Source organism: Nannospalax galili, unplaced genomic scaffold (genome assembly GCF_000622305.1).
Source record: "Nannospalax galili isolate Female #2095 unplaced genomic scaffold, S.galili_v1.0 scaffold202, whole genome shotgun sequence".
Taxonomy (NCBI): Eukaryota; Metazoa; Chordata; class Mammalia; order Rodentia; family Spalacidae; genus Nannospalax; species Nannospalax galili.
In genome coordinates, this window is record NW_008349000.1 from 516,064 (window position 1) to 537,612 (window position 21,549).

The following is a 21,549-nucleotide window of genomic DNA, read 5'->3' on the forward strand; positions in this document are numbered from 1 at the left end:
AGCTTGTATCTAATCCTTAAAATATTTTAGGGTTACCTCTTCAGAAGAGGGAATGTTGGAGGGGAGGGAGTGGTCATGGATTTGATCAAAACACCTTATATGCATGTATGAAATTCTCAATAAGTTATTTATTTAAAAAAAATAAAAAATATTAACCTGTATTGAAAAAGACACTATCCTCCTTCATCCTACAAATTCTTTTCCTTTCTGAATTTGAATTCTAGCTTTAAATTATCTACTTCTTTAATTTAGATGAGTAAAATCCTCCTGTCCAACACATATATCTTAGCAACTTACGGAACTTAGTTCATGAAGCACAGCTGAGGAACTGAGATCTGTAGAAGTAACTAGTCTGGACTTTGCCACTCTCTGGCTCTGCTGATCTTTGGAAAGGCACTAACAGTGGTAGCTAACTCACAGAGTTGATGAGAGGATGAAGTGAGTTGATTACTCCCTGTGAAATGCTGACATGCCTCTGGCACACAGGCAGATCACAACAAATACACCATTACTCCCCACCAGAAGTGAGCAGCAAAGGCAACTTTGTTCAACAGTACCTGCTGTGTGCCGTGCTGTAGGCAGAGAGCCCACCTCTTAATCACCATCATTTAATACATCCAAGTTAGCTTCAAAGAAATTTGCCTTCTTTGCAGAAGATTGGAAAACAAAAATATGATAACTCATTGTCCAGTAGCATTTTATTTTTAAAACTCCGAAATAAGCATCGTGGGGCAAACACTGTCTAACGAATGTATTTATTGACCTCAGGACTTTATGAGGCAGCAAAAGATAAGGGCAGAGTGTAAGCGCACATGCCTATGTCTCACAGCATGCCACTCCTAAGCTGGGGAAACCATGTTTAAGTTGATACTGATTCAACTTTTTAGGGCCAAAGTAAATTGAAAAGAACCAGGTCTTCCCACTAAAGCTGTACAGAATATGGAAGATGAAATAATTGGAAATGGGGAAGGGGCTAGAGATGGGGCTCAGTGGTAGGTCACAAAGTCCTAGAATCAGTCCTCAGTATTGTCAAAAAAAAAAAAAGTTTTTGGTCAGTCTGTAATCATCTGAGTTTCACTGAACTGTCTGACAGGGACACTACTGCAGTCTTCCCACTAGACTGACATTTCTGACTTTGGCATTTCACTGGGTTATTCACAAGCTGATTCAACATGAAATAGCAAACTAAGGTCACCAATAATTGCTCATTCACAGCTCTCTCGCTCTGATGAGTCAGTGCCATGCAGATCTCTGAACTATATGCCACCAGGAATAGCTGCACAATTAAAAACACAGAGACTGAGAGCCAAGGCCAAGGAAAGAGCTCGGGACTCAGAAGTGTATTCTCAGCTGGGCTGGATTTACCTGTGTGACCTTGTCTTGGTCATAGTTTTCCAGAGTCCTGGATCTCTTATGCACAAAACACGGTTTGGGGGGGCTTCTTGGCAAACTTAGGTCAGCTTCAGATTTAGCAGACACAAAGGGCATCAGGAGGCAAAGCATTTTAAGAAGACAGAGCCTGGCAATTTAAGTAATTACAGGAGCATCATGGACTCTTGGAAGCCAGCAGTGGCTGATGAGTCAGGCCTGCAGGTAGCTATTGGAGATCTGCTTTTGTTGTTGCTGTCCTGTTTTAGACAACATTAGACAACTGACTAGAGCACAAGACTAGATGCTAATGGTAGAGTGAGGGTGGCAGCTGAGACCTTCCACAGAGGATCATGGGCCTCCACTTCAGCATTGTCTGGGCAAGGTGCTGCTTTTTTAAAAGGTCGTGGTGCTATAGCATAGCCTTCCAGTAAATAATCCACCACAGACATACTACTTGAGAAGTCACTACCAGAGGCAGAGGAGAGATGGGAGTATTTCCCATCTCATTCCTCTGCCCTCTTGGTTTAGTTATCCAAGGTCATATAGCAGAATGATGCCCCTTGCAAACTCAGGTTCTGTACTGAGTCTCAGATGCAGCCCCCCCCCCCCAGTAAGATGGCTGCCATCAAGCACAGACTTCTCTAGGATGGGCAGATCTGAGCAGTCTATGCTTCCTCCTTGCCTGGGATCTTTCCAGACTGTTCCAGAAGCCAGCGAGGTGTGGAGGAAGCTGCCCTTCCTCTCAGTACTGGACCCAAGCTGGCCTACTCTGTGCTTCCCCACAGTCCAACTTGGCTTGCCATAGACTGCCTGATGTCCCCATGGTGCAATGGGAAAGAGTTGAGATGGGGATGAGTGTGGGCCTCATTCTGAATCTCGGCTGTGCTCTTGGAGTTGGTACTGACCTCTGGTTGAGGTGTGGCACTGCTAGTCATCACTCTGTAGATAGCCTCACTATGTCTATCTGAAAATGTTTCTTCCTTAGAGGAAAAAGGCTGAAGGTAAGACACTCCCCCTCTCCCAACTCCTCCACACTGCTCCCCAGTACGTAATAAACTCTAGGACCCACTTGACTTTATAGTGCTCAGTACGATGTCTCACCTCCTTACTCCTAGAGCAATGATTTTCAAATGTTATAGCAAAAATCTACTTGGAAACAAAAAGCCTTACTCCAAACTGTAATGTGTGAACTGAGAAAAAGTAGATTTTTGTTTATAAAAGTATGCTTAAGAGAAAGTTTATAATAACACCAATAAGAACAGTGAAGCAGTTTTGATGAATACAAAAATTTGAAGTGGAGTGTGTAGCAGATGGCTGGCATGGTCATGATCTTAGTGCATGCAGATGAGTGATTACAAAGGCAAGGTTTTTTTTAACTTAAAAAAAAATTTATTGAGAATTTCATACATGCATATAAGATGTTTTGATCAAATCCACACCCACTTCCTCCCCGCCAACTCCTCTGGTATCTCCCCATCACTTTTGCCTGAACAACTTCGTGTATTCTTTCTTTTTTTAATGGGGCTTTTTGCTGCGCTAACATTCCTCCCATCTGAAGAGGTAACCCTAAAATCTTTTAGAGATTAGATAAGAGCTCCTAAATACTTTTGACATTTTGGGCCTTTGGAACAGAGTATGTTGCTAAGAGGCCCAAGGACATTTTGATTTTTAGCCAAGAAACTGGCTACCTTTCTTTGTACCCTAACTGCCTAGCCAATTCCTACCTCCTATTCTTATCACACCATCCTCTAAAGAGGTTACCCAAATTGCTGATAGGGCATCGAGACACAGACCACTGTGGCTTCTTCCATGCTGAACAGGGACGGAGGGTGAGGCAATTGGAGTACCCCTTCAGTGGGTCTATCTATAAGACTCCCAAATTGCATAACTATTAACTGTAGGGATAAAAGAAAGTCCTTGACTGGTGCCTAGGAGATGTGAAGGAAGAGTAACGGCAAGAGTAGTTAGAGTTACAAGTTCTAGATAGGGAACCAGAAAAAGTCAAAACAGTGCAAATTTCAAAAGTTCGTATCAGAGTCCCTATTTTGTGTATATATTTGCATGCATGTGTGCACACATGCACGTACTACAACACACATGTGGATGTCAGAGAACAAATTGCAGGTATTGGTTCTCTCCTTCCACTATGTGGGTACCAGGGATCAAACTCAAGTCATCAGGCTTGGTGGCAGATGCCTTTACCTACTGAATCATCTTGCCATCCCAAAAATGGTAATTTAAGAAAACGTCAAATCAGATGATTCTTGTCAATTAATGAGAAATGATAAAAGGCTTATTATGGTAAAAGTACCTGTGTATGTTTACATGTATGGCTAGAAATGAACTTTTTTAAGGCAAAATGGGAATTTATTCAGAAAAAGATAGTTGGAGGCTGGAGAGATGGCTCAGTGGTTAAGAGCCTGGCTGCTCTTGCAGAGGATCCAGATTCAGTTACCAGCACCCACATGGTGGCTAACAACTATTTGTAACTCCAGTTCAAGGGGATCTGACACCCTCTTCTGATTTCTGCAGGTATTATGAGACACAGGTCCCATGGACTATACTGTGCCTTTAATTGCTGCCGTGTTCTTTGAGATTGATAGTGACTTTTTATCATATGGAGAAGTGGAGCAGAATTTCCCAAGCCAGCCAGCCTGTCTATTTTGTAGTTACCAAACAGTTCAGGCTCCGAATTAACCTGCAGAATTGATTGCATCATGAGTTTTGACTAAGGTGGGGATGACACATACTTCAGACACCTACAAAGGTGATCTCAGTTCAGAAAAACTTCCTTAGTGAGTGTTTCAATGGGTGCTAATGTAATTCTATTTTCAAAAGCTCTGCTTATGCAGGACATAAAATACTGAACTCATGGGTCATCTGCATCAAGTAGTGTGAGTTTTATGCCAGCTGTGGTGACTCCTTGGCTGACCCTTGAGATGGAGTCTGAGCACTCAGCTTTCTGGAAACAACCCTGTCTGATCAGCTTTTTCTGGCTTCTTCTCCAGGGTTATCAATGCCGGGAAGAGCACACATAATGAGGACCAGGCCAGCTGTGAAGTACTCACTGTGAAGAAGAAAGTGGGGGCCATTACCTCTACCCCGAACAGAAACTCCAAACGAAGGTCATCCCTTCCCAACGGGGAAGGGCTGCAGCTCAAGGAGAACTCCGTAAGCTCTGCCTGCCCTGTCCTCAGTAGTCAGGAGAAGGGGGCCCTGTGGTCCTCGAGCCCCGCTGTAAGATGCCAGGGCTTCATCCGGGTGAGGAATAGACCTGAGAAAAACAAGTCCTCAGAGCCAGTCGAGGAGTGGGTCTGTAATCAGAGTATCACACATTCAAGCTGAAGGTGACATGTTGGATGAGCTAGTGTTTATATTTTTAACAAAATAAATACAACACTAGCACTATAAATAGGCTTTGTTTTAGAAGCTGGTATATATAATCTGTGGTGGTTTCAAAGAAGCCACTTCTTTGTGAAGGAAATGACCTGAAAATATCTCATGAGGAATGGAAGAAACTCTAGCTTTTGGCTCAGAGCCCAGCTAGACTTTGACCCCATCTTCCCCCTTACCTCTCTCCATTATACTTGCCACTTGGAGCTTGCTCCTGACATTCTTCCAAATTAATATGTGTTTCAATTGGCCCAAAGCCCTTGCAACCTATGGGGTAGGCTAGCAAACTGAGTGCCCTCCTAATGACAAACCACAGGACACGTCCCCTCTCTCCAGTTTCTGGAGACTAAAGCATATGTATCCTCAGAAAACTCCAGAGACGCCCTCAGAGGAGGATAGGGGATCTTCTGTGCTGTCCATCAGTAGATTGTTCAGTCCTATGGGGAGGTGCTCACTGAGAAAAGCAGGGCACATTAAATGAGATAACCCAAGTGTGACTATTTTAGTTATCTTTAGGGTGTTCTTATACAAAAAGCATAGGATTCTAAAAGATTTAGGAGTCTCTCCTTCATCTAAAAAATAGTGTCTTGCTGCACTTAGGTGCCAAAAGTAGTAAAAACACTAATAAATTTTGTTAGTATGAAATCATTTTAGAGTTAGACAGCACAGTGACCTGTGGGATTCTTTGGTACTTGTTTTCAGCTGAAAGAAGTATTGAATGAGTCCTGTCCCAAAGAGTCAAAGCTGAGGACATGCTCATTCTGAGAACCACAGAATGACAGTGGTTTCCTCTTCTTGGACTAACACTGTGTTCATGAGACACTAACTCCTTCTTCCCTTGGGCCTCTGCAATCACTATTCTATGATTTTGACCACTGTAGGTATCTAATATAGGAGAAGTCCATAATATCCGCCCTTTTGTATCTGCCTTATTTGAAGATTTAGGATAATGTCCTCAAAGTTTATCCAGGTTGTAATGTGAGTCAGAACTTCAAGGCTGAATAATACTCCATCTTATGACTCTACCACATTCTGTTTATCCCCCATCTATGAATGGACCCAGTGTTGTTTTCACTTTTGACTTTTGTGTGTAGCACTGTTGTGAAAATAGTATACAGATATATGCAGGTATGCAGATACATACAGGTATACAGATATACACAGGTATCAGATAGCTCTTCAAGTTCCCACTTTTAGTCTGAATTTCTGGATTATAGGCTAATTCAGCCTAATTTTTTCAGTGGAAACAACACCCGTGTTCATTCTCTAGATATGGGTGCTGGGATCCCAACTCCAGTCCTCTGATAGAGCAGTATGCGGTCTTAACCACTGTCCATCTGTCCATCCCTGTGATACTGTATTTTTAAAAATATTTTATTATTGTTATTTTTATTTTATGTGTATGAGTATATTGCCTGCATGTATGTAAGTGCACCCATGTCCTGCAATGTCTACAGAGGTCAGAAGAGGGCATTGGAACCCCTGGAGCTTGAGTTATAGATGATTGTAGCTGCCATGTGGGTGCTGGGAACTGAACCTGAGTCTTCTGCAAGAGTAGCCAGTACTTTTAACTGCTGAGCCATCTCTCTAGCCCCTGATACTGTATTTTTATGTGCTTATTGGCCCCTTTATATATCTTCCTTAGAGAATATCTATCTGGTCTTTAACCCATTTTTAACTTGTGTCCTCTGTTTCATTGTTATTTGGGCTGCTTTGCAAAAGCCTATAAACCAGGATGTTGGGTACACACAAAATGTACAGTGTGCCAGAAGACAAATGCTGTTGAGAAAAAAGTGGGATAGGAAAGGAAGGGCAAGGTGCCAGGATGACCATCAGAGACATGCCTAAGAAGGTGCAGTCCAGACAATGGCCAGTGCTGCAGCTGTTTGGAGAGATAACATTCTAACATTCTGGGCATTTGCAGAGACTGGGATCAGAACGCCCTGAGTCCTCATGAATGAGTGAGGAGGCACTATGATTGTAGCAAAGACATAGAAAAGCTTCGATTGCAAGAGTTGTGTGAAAGGTCATGGGAGTTTGATGAAACCGTTGTGAAGGAAGGGTCTTTGGCTTGTGCTTTGACTGAAAAGTTTGTAAGTAAAGGATGATGGGTACATGATTAAAAGAGTCCAGTGATTTTCCCATCTAGAAAACATCCCCTTAAGAGTAAAACTCATGAAGCCAGGCGTGGTGACACATGCCTTTGATCCCAGCACTTGGGAGTTAGGGGCAGGTGGATCTCTATGAGTTCAAGACCAGCCTGGCCTACATAGTGAGTCCCAGGACCTAGGCCTAGTACATTGGAAACAATGATAATGCATTACATGCTTCAAAAAAGCCAGAAGGCAGAGCTGGAATGATGGCTCAGTGATTAAGAGCACTGACTGTTCTTGCAGAGGACCTGGGTTCAGTTCCCAGCACACACACTGCAGCTAACAACCATCCATAACACCAGTTCCAGGGAATCCAACATCCTCTTCTGGCCTCCACAGGCATTGCATGCACATGGTGCACTTATATACATACACATTCATGCACATAAAATTTTTAAATTAAAAAAAGAAAGCTTTCAAGTGTGATAGCACACACCTTTAACCCCAGCACTCAGGAAGCAAAGGAAGGCAGATGTTTGTAAGATCAAGGCCAGCCTGGACCTACATAGTGAGTTCCAGGGCAGCTGGGGCCACAGGGAGAGCCTGTCTGAAAAAAAGGTAGAAGGTGCCAGGCATGGTAGCACACGCCTTTAATCCCAGCACTTGGGAGTTAAAAATAGATGGATTTCTGTGAGTTTGAGGCCAGCCCGGTCTACAGAGAGAGTTCCAGAACAGCCAGAGCTGCATGATACCCTTGAGAAACAAAACAAAAAGCTAGAAGGAAGGATAATACCAGGATAGGGCTTATAGCCCAGAAGCATCTATGGGAGAGAAGTAAGGCAGACTCAGCCTGTTCCCCCGTGACTCTTTTTCTTCACTCTGCAGACATATCGATGACTGAGTCAATCACTGAGTTGGTGTGCTGAGCCCTGGGGTGCGATGAGCTTGCTCTAGTCCTGCGAGAGCTGAAGGAGAGAATCATTAGCTAGTGACACTGTGATGGGGCCAGTGTGACAAAGATAAAAAGCCCAGTTTGTATGGAAGCCTGACTCAGACTGGCCACTTGTGGTTTGGGGGACAGCTCAGATTAGGGAAGGCTTCCTAAAGAAAGCACATTTGAGCTGTGATCTTAAAAAGTGAATGGGAGGGCTGGGAATGGAGCTTGATGATAGCCTCCTGTCTACCATGTACCAGGCCCTGGGTTCAAGTCCCAGTACAAAAGAAAGAAAAGTGAATATTTTAGCAAGCAAATGGGAAAAGGGTGTTTCTAATGAATGGAAAGAGCATATATAGAGATGGGATGCCAGATGGTTTGTGAGACAAGGTATGCATAGTTTCAGATGGAGTGGTATTCAAAGGGTGGTAATGGTACCAGAGCTGTTCAGGTCAGAGCCTGGCCCTGGCAGCCCTAACAAGTTAGGCTCAGCCCTTGCCCTCAATAGACCAATTAAAGAGGAAAAGTAGTAGTAAAGGCAGAAAAAGGAGATTTTCTCAGTGTGGCCACTTTCATCCCCAAGTCCATCTTCGGAGTTCTGACTTGAGGTTTAGATTCAAATATAGGGCAAGAGGTAAGCATACCTAAGCAGTCATGGTCAAGGTGTGGCCCTGCCCATCACTGGCCCATCATTATCTCAACTCCAGTTTCTCCTGCAAGGTGGTCTGACAAGTTGTCAGAATTGTATAAAATCTTTTTTTCTCAGAGACAAGCTTTCCCTCTGGCTGGCACCTGGGTTTCAGCTTTTCCTTTCTCCCGGTATGAGCTTCCTGGGGAAATTCTAGTTCCTTCCAATGCATTGTCTCAAAGATCTGATCATGAGCAGGAGAGGCAGTGTCTCTGAAGAGTATCTTCATTCCGGTCAGGATAATTACAGTGGGACATGAACGTTAAACATCACCCATAACATTTATGAGATGTCATCATAAGCTGGGATTTTAACCAAATGATTTTAGACCTAACGTGATAGATTCAGACAATAGCCATGAGGGGAGGCTTGGGATGACAGCTAGGAGGCCAGGTAAGAAATGATGAGGGCTTAAACTGAGGCAGAGATTAGTATGAGGGGCTGGCTCAGAGAGCTGATAGGAGAAAGAACAGCTAAGGTGAGCAGACTTCTGAGAAAAGTTGAGGATGGCAGAGACTTTGGACACTGTGCACTGGACTGGTAGAGCAGTCCAGTGGTAGGGGGTGGAGGGATGGGGGGTAAGGGAATGGACAGAGATGGGCACATCATTGTAAATATACGGATTCTACCTTTCCAAGTAGAAAGGAAGTCAAAAATAAAGGTTTGCAGCTCAGGACCAAGTCTAAGGACATTTGGATTTCAGGAGTTACAAGTGCCAAGATTCAAGCTGAAATTGTAAATGTGACTTAGATCCCCCAGAAAGAGTATAAAAATGAGAGAAGATAGAGTTACAGGAAAGAAAGGGGTTCTAGATGCTACAAGGAGAGAAGACTGTTCTTAGGAAGAGAGGTTATTATGCTATAGGCCACGTAAAGGTCAAGAAGATACGAATGGGGAAAAGTGGATATATTATATGATAAGTCAAAGATGGAACAACAAGATTAATAAGCAGCTTTATTATCTCACCTGCAAACACAGTGCTGGCAAGCATGAGGCAGCAGAAGAGGTTGTGTGGAATCCATACTCAACACACAGGTTTAATGTCTCTCTCCTTTCTTGGCCTCTGTCCCCAATGAATTTAGTAAAATCAAAATACATGTTTCTACCAGACTTGTATTTGTTGACATTTCTTATATTGAGTGGCAACAGGGAACATAAGTAGCAACAAGATGACTTTTTCTTACTACAGATAATTACTATTTGGTTAAAGATTTCAAGGCAATATTAAGTTGTTCCTTGTTTGATCCCATTAATACAAGTAGTCTGTCAACCCAGGAAGTCAACTTAAACCTTCTATTTTAAAACAAACCAAATTTTTCAAAGAATTATTGGTAGATAAAATAATCGAGCATTAGCCAGGCATGGTGGCACATGCCTTTAATCCCAGCACTTGGGAGGCAGAGGCAGGCGGATCTCTGTGAGTTCAAGGCCATCCTGGTCTACATAGTGAGTTCCAGGACAGCTAGGGCTACAGGGAGACCCTGTCTCAAAAAGACTAAAATAATAATAAAAATAATAATAATAATAATAATGCATTATATTCCACCTCTCTTGACTTTGGTAAGACAGAGCGCCTGACAAGTGGTGTCTTACTTCTAAGAAAGAAAACAAATTCATTTCAGGTTCTAGCCACAGAAGAAATGAACTGTCAGAAGTTACAGACGCTGCGTTCAAAGAAGTCATAAAGCTTAAAGGGTCCACGTTAAAAAGTTTGAAAGTGTTCAGCGCAGTTGTATTATACTTCGAGGAAATGCGAGGGAATTAAATTGGGTGTTAAATTGGGTCACTCTGTGATGGATATAGATTTCGTTTTAATTAACAGTTTGGTGGTATACTCCATAAGAAATAAGTAGAAAATTCTCTTTGAAGAGTAAGGAAGAGAAGTTTTTATATATGATCTTAGCCCAAAGGCCAAAAAGCAACTGAAGAAAAGTTTAAAGATCTCTGATGAAGGGGATGTGAAGAGTATTCTCCATGACAAGTAGACATGGGACTTGTCTCATGACTGGACCACTTCGGAACACTCTGTATAAGAGGAACCATAAAGCCCCCAGTGGGGCAGATGGGAAGCAGATCCTCCCCTGCAATGTGCAAACCTTTTCACATTCTTATACCTACGATTACTGATCTGGAAACACAATGTGGGAAGCCAGGAAAGAAGGGAATCTGAAAATGCTACCATTACCAAAAGACACTTCCAGAAAATTGGCATTTGTGAAAGACATTCATTGCAAATGTCTTTGAGGTATTGAGGATAACACCTCTCCCCAGCAGCCCACCGCAGAAGGCCTTTTAATTAGCCAGACCAAGATTCATGGGAATTAATCCATATCACTAGGTTTTTCCTTACTTCAATTTCAAAGGTTTTTAAGTTACTTATTCAGTGATCCCCATCCACACATCAACACAGCTTTCCAAGGACCTTTTGCTTTGTAGTTCCCAAGTATCTAATCTTTCTAGGAATGAAATAAAAAGAGTGATCCTACCAGATAACCTCTCTAAGGTAAAAGGAAAAGTTCACCCTTATGGGCATCTTAAAGCCTTAGTATTGAGGAATGCATGTCCTTATAAAACACTTGATTAGGAAAATTTCAGGGTATTGTAGCCATCACCAGAACAACATCCCCCTACACACACACGCGTGCGCACGCACGCACGCACACTTAATAAACACATAACTCCTTGTTTGGAGGGGATTGTTTGGGGCTTGAGACTATACTTGGGACACATGCATTCTAAAGCTATTTCCTTAAGAGCGCACTTATGTTTAATTTAGTGAACGCACATCAAAGTATGTGGTTTCAGTGTCTTATTAGTTCAGTGTCTAATTACAATAACAGGAGATGGCTGTGTCAGCATCAGGGCCAAGCTCAGCAGCAGGGAAGAGGAAAGCTGATTATCTTTCTCAGCAGAGGATTAGGCAGCACTGTGGGAATTCAAGGCAAATAAGAGCGTAATTTGAGAGGAGAGGAAAACAGGAAGAAGACAAGCAGCTGTTTGAACTCTGAACTGCAGAGTACCTTTCTCTCCATCCATTTTCTGTAAGGACTCTTCCAGCCCCGACTGAAATGAAGGCTGGTCCTGGTTCGAGGACAGCAGTTCCCCTAGAATACTTATTCTCACCTGGCAATCTTCTCCCAATCTTCACCTGTAGAAAGCAATAGGCATGGCTTTTCATCTCACCGCTTAACTTTCTGCTCTTTGTTCTGCACATGTCAAAACTTTCTGTTCATCTGCTTAGATTTTCTTTTTAAGTAGGTGGCTAATGGTTTCCTTTAAAACGCTTATCTCTTAGTTCTCTTGATGGTGATTAAGAAGGATGAGTTAACCACCAGGAGCTGACAAGACTAATGTCAGCCAGGGTAGTTGTAAAGGTACCACCTCAGCGGATGCTGGTTCCCCTGAAGACCGGGTCTGAGCTGAGATGTAGGTAATGGCTGAGAACTCAATTCAAACTTAGTTCCACAACAGATTTCCTCACTGTAGCAAATCTACCTCTAAAGCAAAATAAATTGTGCTCAAGTGGAAATTTTTCCCTTCTTCCTTATGACCTAACCACCCAGTTTCAAGTGGCAGGGACATGGGCCAGGGTATAGCTCTTGAGATTTTCTTTTCTTTTTTCTTTTTTTAAAAAAAAAAAAAAAAAAAAGCACCAGCATTCATGTGCTAGACACTGATCTTAGTGTTTTGCTAATGAGTTCATTTAACTTCTTAACACATATGTAAGTATATATTGATGCTATCTTAATTTTACTGAAGGAAACTGAGGCATAGAGCTGGAATAGGTTGAACCCAACTAGTCTGGCCTTATCCGTTAACAGTTGAGAAACAGAACAATTTTTAATGTGGTATATATATTTCCAATAGTATTTGGCATTAAATATTTTCTTTTCCATTTTGATTCCTCTTTTCATTCAGGAGCAAATTAGCTGGACATCAGCTCTTACTGAAATAAAAATTTTCACCTTGACCTCTTGCTAAGTTATTGAAAGATCATCAAGTGCATAAACCGTGGTACAATAAGAAATGTCTTCTAACTGGAGAGCACTGAGTGTCTGATTTGAATCCTGGCTCTACCACTAACTAGATGTGCAACCTTATACAATTTACTTGACCAGTCCGTACCTCAGTTTCCTCATTTGTAAGTCATAAATAATGGCTCCTACCTCATAGAGTTAAAAATATGAAATGGTGGAACTGGTGAGATAGCTCAGTTGATAAAGTGTTTGCCTTGCAAATATGAGGGGCTGAGTTCAGTCCCTGGAACTTATGTAAAAATGCTGGGCACATTGGCATGTATTGACTACCAGTGCTGGGAGGTGGAGCTAGGAGGGTCCTTGGGGCTTGCTAGCCAGGCAGTCTAGACTAGTTGTTGAGCTCCAAGTCAGTGAGAGACCCTGTCTCAAAGGAAGTGGATGCTGAGCTGGATAGCTTTAGTGTCAACTTGACACACCTGGGTTGAGGGAGCCTCAGTTAGGGAATTGCCTCCATTGGATTGGCCTGTGGCCATGTCTATGGGGCATTTTCTTGATTGTTGAGTGATATGGGAGGGCCCAGCCCACTGTGGGTAGTGCTGCCCCTGGGCAAGTGGGCCTGTGTTGGGTAAGAGAGCACTCTGAGCAGGGGCCAGGGGAGCAAGTCAGTAAGCAGAGTTCCTCCATGGCCTGTGCTTCAGCTCCTGCCTCCAGGTTCCTGCCCTGAGTTCCTACCTTGGGCTCCCCAAAGAACTGTGACCTGAGAGATGTAAGACAAATAAACCCTTTCCTCCCCAAGTTGGTATTGGTCAAAGTATTTTGTCACAGCAGTGGAGAAACAAACTAGGACAGATGGCATTCCTGAGGATGAAACTGGAAGTTATCCTCTGGCCTCCATATGCATGTGAACACATGAACACATGCACAAACATAAATTTTAAAATATATGAAATGAGGTAAAAGTGGAAAAAGTGCTTAGACTAGCACCTGGCATGTGGTAAGTGCCAAACCAAAATCCATTGTTATTGTTCTAATTATGGAACTTGCAGCTGCATTTCAATATTATTTTACAGTAATTATATTTTCTCTGAAACTAATTTAGGAAGAAGTCAATGATACATAAGCTATATAAGGTAATAGCTTAGGAACATTCCTGAAATATTTGTCTAGGATAAGCCACAATTGAACTTTGCAACAAAACTTTTGCAATTTTATTTTTCTTATTGCTCAGAAATTAACATATATCCAATAGTGTTTTAAAAATATGAAATGAAAGGGGGAGCTGGAGAGATGGTTCAACAGTTAAGAGCACCGGCTGCTCTTGCAGAGGGCCCAGGTTCAATTTCCAGCACCCATGGTGGCTAACAACCCTCCTTAACTCCAGCTCCAGAGGAACTGACCTCTGCAGGCATTGTATGGCACAGGTGCACTTACATACATGCAGGCAACACACTCATACACATAAAATTTTTTAAAAAAAATTTTAAGGGGCTGGAGAGATGACTCAGCAGTTAATAGCACTGACTGCTATTGCAGAAGACCCATGTTCAGTTCCCAACAGACACATTGTAGCTAACTACCATCCATAACTCCAGTTCCAGGGAACCTGACACCCTCTTCTGACCTCCACAGGCACTGCATGACATGGGTGCACTTACAGATATGCAGGCAATAATACACTAATACACATAAAATCAAAATAATAAATAAAATATTTTTAAAAATATGAAAGGGGCCAGCCAGATGGCTCAGTGGGTGATGGCACCTGTTGCCAAGCCTGACAGCCTGAGTTCAATCACTGAGACACAGAGTAGAAGGAGAAAAACAACTCCTGCAAGCTGTCCTCTGACCTCCACATGCATACCATGGCATATGTGCACCCATACACATATACAGACACACACACAAAATAAGTAAAATGTAATGAAACAAAATGCACCCTGGAGGCTGAGGTAGGAAAACTGTTTGAACCCAGAAGTTTGGAACCAAGGACAGAGTGAGACCCCGCCTCTTGCAATACACACATACATTTTAACTGCCACTCAAAAATCAAAAATAAACTGGTCCTACATCTCATTATCCTATGACAAAGAAACAGCATACTTAGCAAAATATAAAAAACTAGAGTATTTTCTCTAGTCATGGAACAGTATCTGAGTAATTAGTCAAAAAGAGAGATAAAATAAAAGTGAGTGTGGTCAAGGCAGTAGAACATGGGCCTAGGGTGGACCCTTCCTGGATCCTCTCTGTTCCTCTCAGGAGCTCTGCCTCCTCTCCAGTCTTTCCTTCTCACTCAGTGTGTTAACTGTGAGGTTGGAAGCCCTGGGGATGGAATGCCTGCAAGAGATACTCTGAACTCTGAATTGTCATGACGGTTGAGATTTTGAAACCTAGCCAGGCACATTACAGAAACCAAACCATATAGTATCTTAGAGTGGGCAGTCAGGAGATTGCCACCTCCATGTTTCCCCAGTGGGAAATCAGTGACCACCTTTCTCTGGTGATGAGAACCAAGAGAGGAAATTATCTTCCAGGCTCATAATGAACTGTTGTAAAATCAACCATGAAATTTTATTCAAAACCAGACTACACATATTCACGTGTGTGATATTCCTTCTGTGCTGTTGATACGGCTTTATAAATATTTGAATATTTTACAAGGCAGGAAAAATAATGAATATCAAATATGCAAAGTACTTACATCCAAGAAGATACCACTTTTCCCTTAGGACAACTATTTCCAAATTAATAGTCTCCCAGCCATCTGTTAAAAACAATTTAATTTTTTGCTATGTATCTACACTCTGCTTATTCATTTACTGACATATAATCATACTACTATATGTCCATATGGACTATAACTATTGTCCAACTATAAAAATAACAGTTATGTAGTCTTAATTATATGCCAGGCATTGTTCTGAGTGTTTTTCCACAGTGACTCTTGAAGAACAAAGACTCCTTGTTGTCATTAGCAAATGTGTCAAGGTACAATTCCTCACTAACAGTACCAAGTGCAAATTCACATTCCAGCTTTTCTCCTTCTGCATTTCCATTCTTCCGGGCCATATATGATTATTGTCCGCTAGGACTAGGTCATTGTTACTAAGAACAGTACCAGTATATGACATTTGCTCATATTTTATGTCAGCAGTTTCTTTGCAAAAAAAACTTTTAAACCTGCTACCAACTCTGAAAGGGATAATTTGGTTTTAAAATTTGTAATATCACGCACCACACCACTTAGTTGAGGATACAGGGACCTGGTAGTGAGTCACATCACACATAAGTTAATGGAGAAAGCAGAAGTTTGGGACATCCCACGACATTCCACATCCTACCGCATGAGGGCACTAGTGTCAGTTCTCTGAGAAACAGCTTAAGATTCTCCATGTTTAAATAAAAACATGAAAGAATCCTTGACTGTCTCTTCCAAACTGTGCACCCTGCAGAGAGCATCATGGGAGAGAGAGGAAAGATGAGGTATGTAAACTTTCAGAACTCTGCAGTGAGTAAAAACACAAAGCTCTCCTTTTTAAAAAAAAAAAAAATTATTTTTATTTTGTGTATGAGTGTATTGCCTACATGTATGTGAGTGCACCCATGTCATGCAATGCCGTGGAGATCAGAAGAGGCCTTCGGATTCCCCTGGAACTGGAAGTAAGGACAGTTTGTAGCCTCCGTGTGGGTGCTGGGAATCAAATCCCGGTCCTCTGCAAGAGCAGTGAGTGCTCTCAACCCCTGAGCCATCTCTCCAGACCCAAGCTCTCCTTTCTTAAGCTAATGTAAACAGTCAAAGCTCAACCTCAGTGCTTCCTGCCTTACAAGTCAGTATTTCTGTTAGGCAGCACAGGAAACATTTGAGGTTCTATCTACACACACACACACACACACACACACACACACACACTTTGTCACAGCTGATGGAGGTGGTCTTCTCTTTGCCTCCCTGATCACTGGCTTTTGTGTCTGGGGATTCCCAGAATTCAGGTGTGCATGATAAGGTCCCTTTATAAATAATTTTTTTAGGTTGAATAATGTTAGAAATCTTTATTTTTTTGACAATGTATAAATAAATTTTTTAAATGTATTTTAGTGTACTTATTTTATTTAACTGCCCCTAATTCTTTTTGTGACTCCTAAGTGATTTCTGCTAAATTTCATTGTTTTCTATGTCAGGAAAGGTCTTCATTCTTGTTTTTTGTTTTTGTTTTACTTTTTTACTTTTACTTTGTATGTATAAGTATATTGGCCTGCATGTATGTAAGTGCACCCATGTGGTGGAATGCCCTCGGAGGTCAGAAGAGAGTGTTGGATCTCCTGGAACCAGAGTTATGGACAGTTGTTAGCTAACATGTGGGTGCTGGGAACCAAACCCAGGTCCTCTGCAAGAGCAGCCAGTACTCTAAACTGCTGAGCCACCTCTCCAGCCCCTGTTCTGATTTTCTTAAAGTGAGGTTGATACATACTTATATGGAACAGAAACAGACTAGGCATTTGTTAAAATGTAACGTTAAGGTTAAGATAGTATGTCAAGAACCTGTCCTTGTAAATCTGGAGGGTCTGGTTTTTCAGGTGTGACACTTCCACACTATCTGTAGCACTTGCACATATAACCAGACAGTAATGCAGGGCCACTGCCAAAATGATTGACTATCAGATGATGATCCAGGACACATATGTTATCACTACTGCACAACAGACAGCTTGAAATGATGCAAATCACACTGACCTGTGAAAGATCACAGGGTGATGAAGGCAGGGATCACACAGCATCATGTGATATTGGAAAGTAGGAAAGAGCTCCTCATTTGTAGAATGAAGAACTGTTCTAAAGTCCATCTTCTACCTCATACCCAGCATTATCGCTGACTCTGCCTGTGCTCCAGTTTGAACACGGCTAAGAATGAAGTCATGGTGAGCATCTTATGCTCGTCTTAATGAGATTAACAGTGACTCAACTGATGTTCTCTGAACTGAAACCTCCCAAGAGGGAAGTGACTGAGGAAGAACAGAGGTAGCAGGAGTAGCAACCTGGGGTGACAGGAGCACCCCAGTTGGCAGAGTATAAAATGAGGTGCTCACATGTGCATCTGGGTCTCTCTCCTGCTCAAGGACCCCCCTAGACTGTGAGTACTAATATAGGTAGTCACCAGCACCTCGGGTGTTTTTGTTTCTTCTGTGTGATAGACACGTGCTATATTTTTTTTAATTATTATGCAGTACAATTTTCTTTTTTCTTTTAGGTGGATTGATTTATAAATTGGATGTGTCTAATCACCACAATTGTCGGGGTTCATCACAAATAGCTGTCCTGCTCTCTATCCTGTTACAGCGAAACCCTCCAGTGCTCTGTAACCCAGGGTGGCCCCACAGTCATGTTGTCTACTCCTGTGGCTCCAGGAAGTTCCTTTTCCAACACTCATTATCGTTGTAGTATTACTAACATCAGAACTTGGGAGCTGTGGCATTCCTGTTCTCTGCTCAATATCCAGTGTGGAACCTGACACCTAGGAGAGAAATGCATCAATCCTTCCCATCTGTGCCTCAGTTTCACCTTTTCTTTATCCTTTGCTTTCAAAGGAGGTGTGTGTTGAGAGAGATTAAGAAATTTGCCCAAACATCTGGGTACAAATGCTTGACTGGATAGGACTTAACATATATGACAAAATACCTGAAGTCTTGTGGGGGGGGGGCTGTAGGAGGTGGGGAAGGGCACTAAATTTGATTAAGATTATGTAAATACACAAAATCTCAATAAGAAATTTAAAAATAAATTTAAAAAAAAGAAACTTGTCCAAGATTATAAAGTAGTAAATTCCCCACACTGGATTTGTCTTGATCCAAAGCCTATGGTCTCTCTCTGTCATAGCACATCTCTCAGAAGAGATGGGTTTTTGTTTGTCTCATTTGAAATGGCATAAAGATTACCCAACTTTATTTTCTAGTGGTACTGAGGATTGAACCTAGGGCCTCATGAATGTTAGGCAAGCTAGAGCCCCAGCCCTACCCAACCTTTTGGATTTTTAAATTTTGTTTTTGTTTTTTGAGATCCTGTCTCCCTATAGCCCCAGCTCACCTGGAACTCACTATGTAGACCAGACTGGTCTTGATCTCACAGAAACCCACCTACTTCTCTGCCTTGTGAATGCTGGGATTAAAGACAAGCGCTACCACACCCAGCTCTTGGGCTTGTTTTTTATTTGGTTTTAGGGGTTTTTTTGTTGTTGTTGTTGTTGTTGTTTGCTTGTTTCTTGCCTACCCAACCTTTTAAATCACCACAACAGATTAGAACATTTGTACCAGTGACAAAGTTATCCTTGAACTGTAGTCATATTTGTATCCTTAAACTTGAAGTCCTATTTGTTTACTATGTATTTAAAACCTGGTCCACAGACCCACACCACACTGAGGAGGTACTCTTCTCCCTTAAGTAACCAAAAGTCTGAGACATGGAGGGTGCCTTTGGTTGTTGGGGGACAGGTGACTGCAGTAGGGACAGAAGAGACTGCATGGACCTGTGGCTCTTGCTCCCCTCCTTGTCCATGCATAAGCTCAGCAGGTAGAGAACACAGCTGCCTTCCCACATGCATTAGACTGTCAGTTATTGGTTCAGTAGCAGATTGTACATCCCAACAGGGTGTAGGTCCACAACAGGCAGCACTGAATAGGAATGGAAACTGCATCTTGGAAAGTCTATAGTTTTCAGCAGTTCAGTCTGCTAGAAGAAGAATCCAGAGCTTGGGTACTTAAATTGCCTTTTTAATAATGATATAGAGAAGGGAGGGTGGCAGGAAGTGTGTATGGATGTGCTTCATAGGGATCCTGAAGGACTGGGAGGCTCTGAGATGACGATGTTCCTTTGGTGTCCTTGACGCTCCTCTGAGTGTCCTAGGACCTCAGATCCAGCTACTTTTCCACATGGCACACCCAGCCTCAGAGAGCTGAGATAGTAGGGCACTGGCCTGACTAAAGACAGTGAGAGCAAGTCAGCCCCAGGCCCCAGGTAGGTGAGGCTGGTTGGCCTTACCTATGTAAAAAAGTCTGGCATAAAATGTTTCATTCTCTGGGTCTGGAGAGATGGCCCAGTGGTTAAGAACACTGGCTACTCTTGCAGGGAACCTGGGTTCAGTTCCCAGCACCCACAAGGCAGCTTACAACCATCTGTAACTCCAGTTTCAGAGGATCCAGTGCCCTTCTTCTGGCCTCCTTGAGCATTGTACAACACAGGTGTACTTACCTACATGCAGACAATACAGTCATACACATAAAATAAAAATAAATAAAATAAAAATTCTTAATTCCTAAGTTTGCTTTGGAGGAAAAAAAAAAAAAAAATTCCAGGAAAATGGCTCAGCAGGTAAAGGCAAACCTGAGTTCAGTCTCCACAACTACATGGTGGAAGGAGAAACCTTACCTCCACAGGTTGTGTACATACATAAATAAATAAATATGTTTTTAATTTCATTTATTATTTTTATGTGTATGCATGTATTGCCTGCATGTATGTGAGTGCACCCATGTCGTGCAAAGCCTGAGGAAGACAGAAGAGGCTGTCAGAGCCCCTGAGACTGGAGTTACAGACAGTTGTTAGCTGCTGTGTGGGTACTGGGATTTGAACCCAGGTCTTCTGCAAGAACAACCAGTGTTCTAAACTGCTGAGCCATCTCTCCAGCCCCAAATAAATAAATTTAATAAATAAATGTAATAAAAAAAAATTTTAGGCTTCATTCTCAGGAGGCTGAGACGGGATGATCACAAGTTTCTGACCAGCCTGAGCTAAAGACTGAGACCCTAACTCTAAATAATTAATTAATTAATTAATTAATTAAATAGAAAATGAATTCTCCTCCTTTCTCTGTGTAGTGAATACTGACTGAGCATCTATGCTCTGCCAGGCGCTCACTGAACTACCAGAGCAAATAAGCACATGTGAGCCCGTGAATCCAACTGCGCAGACCTATGTGAGCATCGCTATGAGAGCAGGTGGACACTGCTGGGGAGGACATGCAGAGGTGGTGGTAGCCCAGCAGATCTGAAGTGGGAGGCCATGTTTCCACAAAAAGCTGAGGATGAATAGTTCCCCATCAGAAAGTGAGGCAAACAGAAGTTAGAAGACAGAAGAACACAGGTCCTAGTTCTAGAGGTAACTGAGAGGGAGAGAAATTCCAGAGCCGTGACAAGGCACAGGAGATGTGTGGGAGAGGAAGCAGCACTCAGAAGTGTCAGCGTCCAGGATGCCAAAGGATGTTTTAAGGACAGTCAGGAGTCAGTTAATGCTCTAAATAGTGAAGCAAGAGAAGTCACAGGTTGGAGATGATTTGCATCATCTGGATCATGCAACTTGATTCTTCAAGCCTGTCTTCTCAGTTTCGTAGATATCCCCGGTTGCCTTATTCTTGGTTTGACCCCTTGGCATTGATAAAGATCCTTGACGTTGGTGTGACACTAAGCAGTCGGTCATTCCTCTGGCTCTGAACACCAATCCTGCTCATCTTAGAGCACTTGATGACATCATTAGAGAAAAGGAGGAGGTCAGAGGAAAGGAGGAGCCTTCAAATCTCATTATATATCCCCAACTGACCTGGAAATCACTATGTAGACTAGGCTGGCCTCAGACTCAACAGAGATCTACCTGCCTTTGCTTCCTGAGTGCTGGGATTAAAGGTGTGCACCACAACATCCAGTTCATTGTGCCACTTTTGAAAGCAGAGTTTTATTCTCAGTTACAGCTTTTTATTCTCTATAATATTTTCATCACATTTTAAATACCATAGGCCCTCTCCAGCATCGTTGTTCTTTGAAATGCCTCCTGAAGCCATTAGTGTCAGTCATTTGCAGGTTCCTTGATATTGTCCTAGCCCAGGCATTCTTTGCTCCCAGATGGTATCCTGGGGCCTCATACTAAGGTGATTCTTTCTGGCAGCACACAACAGTGAGCAGTGCATTGAGAATCCTCCCATTGCTTGGCCAGACTTGAGCATCACACCCAGCCTACTAACCCTCAAGGTTACTATCCCTCTGTGCCAGGGGCAGTGGGCACTTCCTGGAGGAAATGGTATTTAAACCTAGTACCCAAGGATGGCTGGGGGGTTA

The 21,549-nt window shown here is 42.4% G+C and overlaps 1 protein-coding gene across 1 annotated transcript in view; it reads left to right on the forward strand.

Moving 5' to 3' along the window:
• The window catches only part of Ppm1h (protein phosphatase, Mg2+/Mn2+ dependent 1H), a 297,333-nt gene that overhangs the window by 113,558 nt on the left and 162,226 nt on the right, over nucleotides 1-21,549 (forward strand). Inside the window, exon 2 of the mRNA XM_008846139.3 lies at nucleotides 4,380-4,542. Coding sequence (XP_008844361.1) covers nucleotides 4,380-4,542 — 163 coding nt within the window. The remainder of the gene's footprint in view (nucleotides 1-4,379; nucleotides 4,543-21,549) is intronic.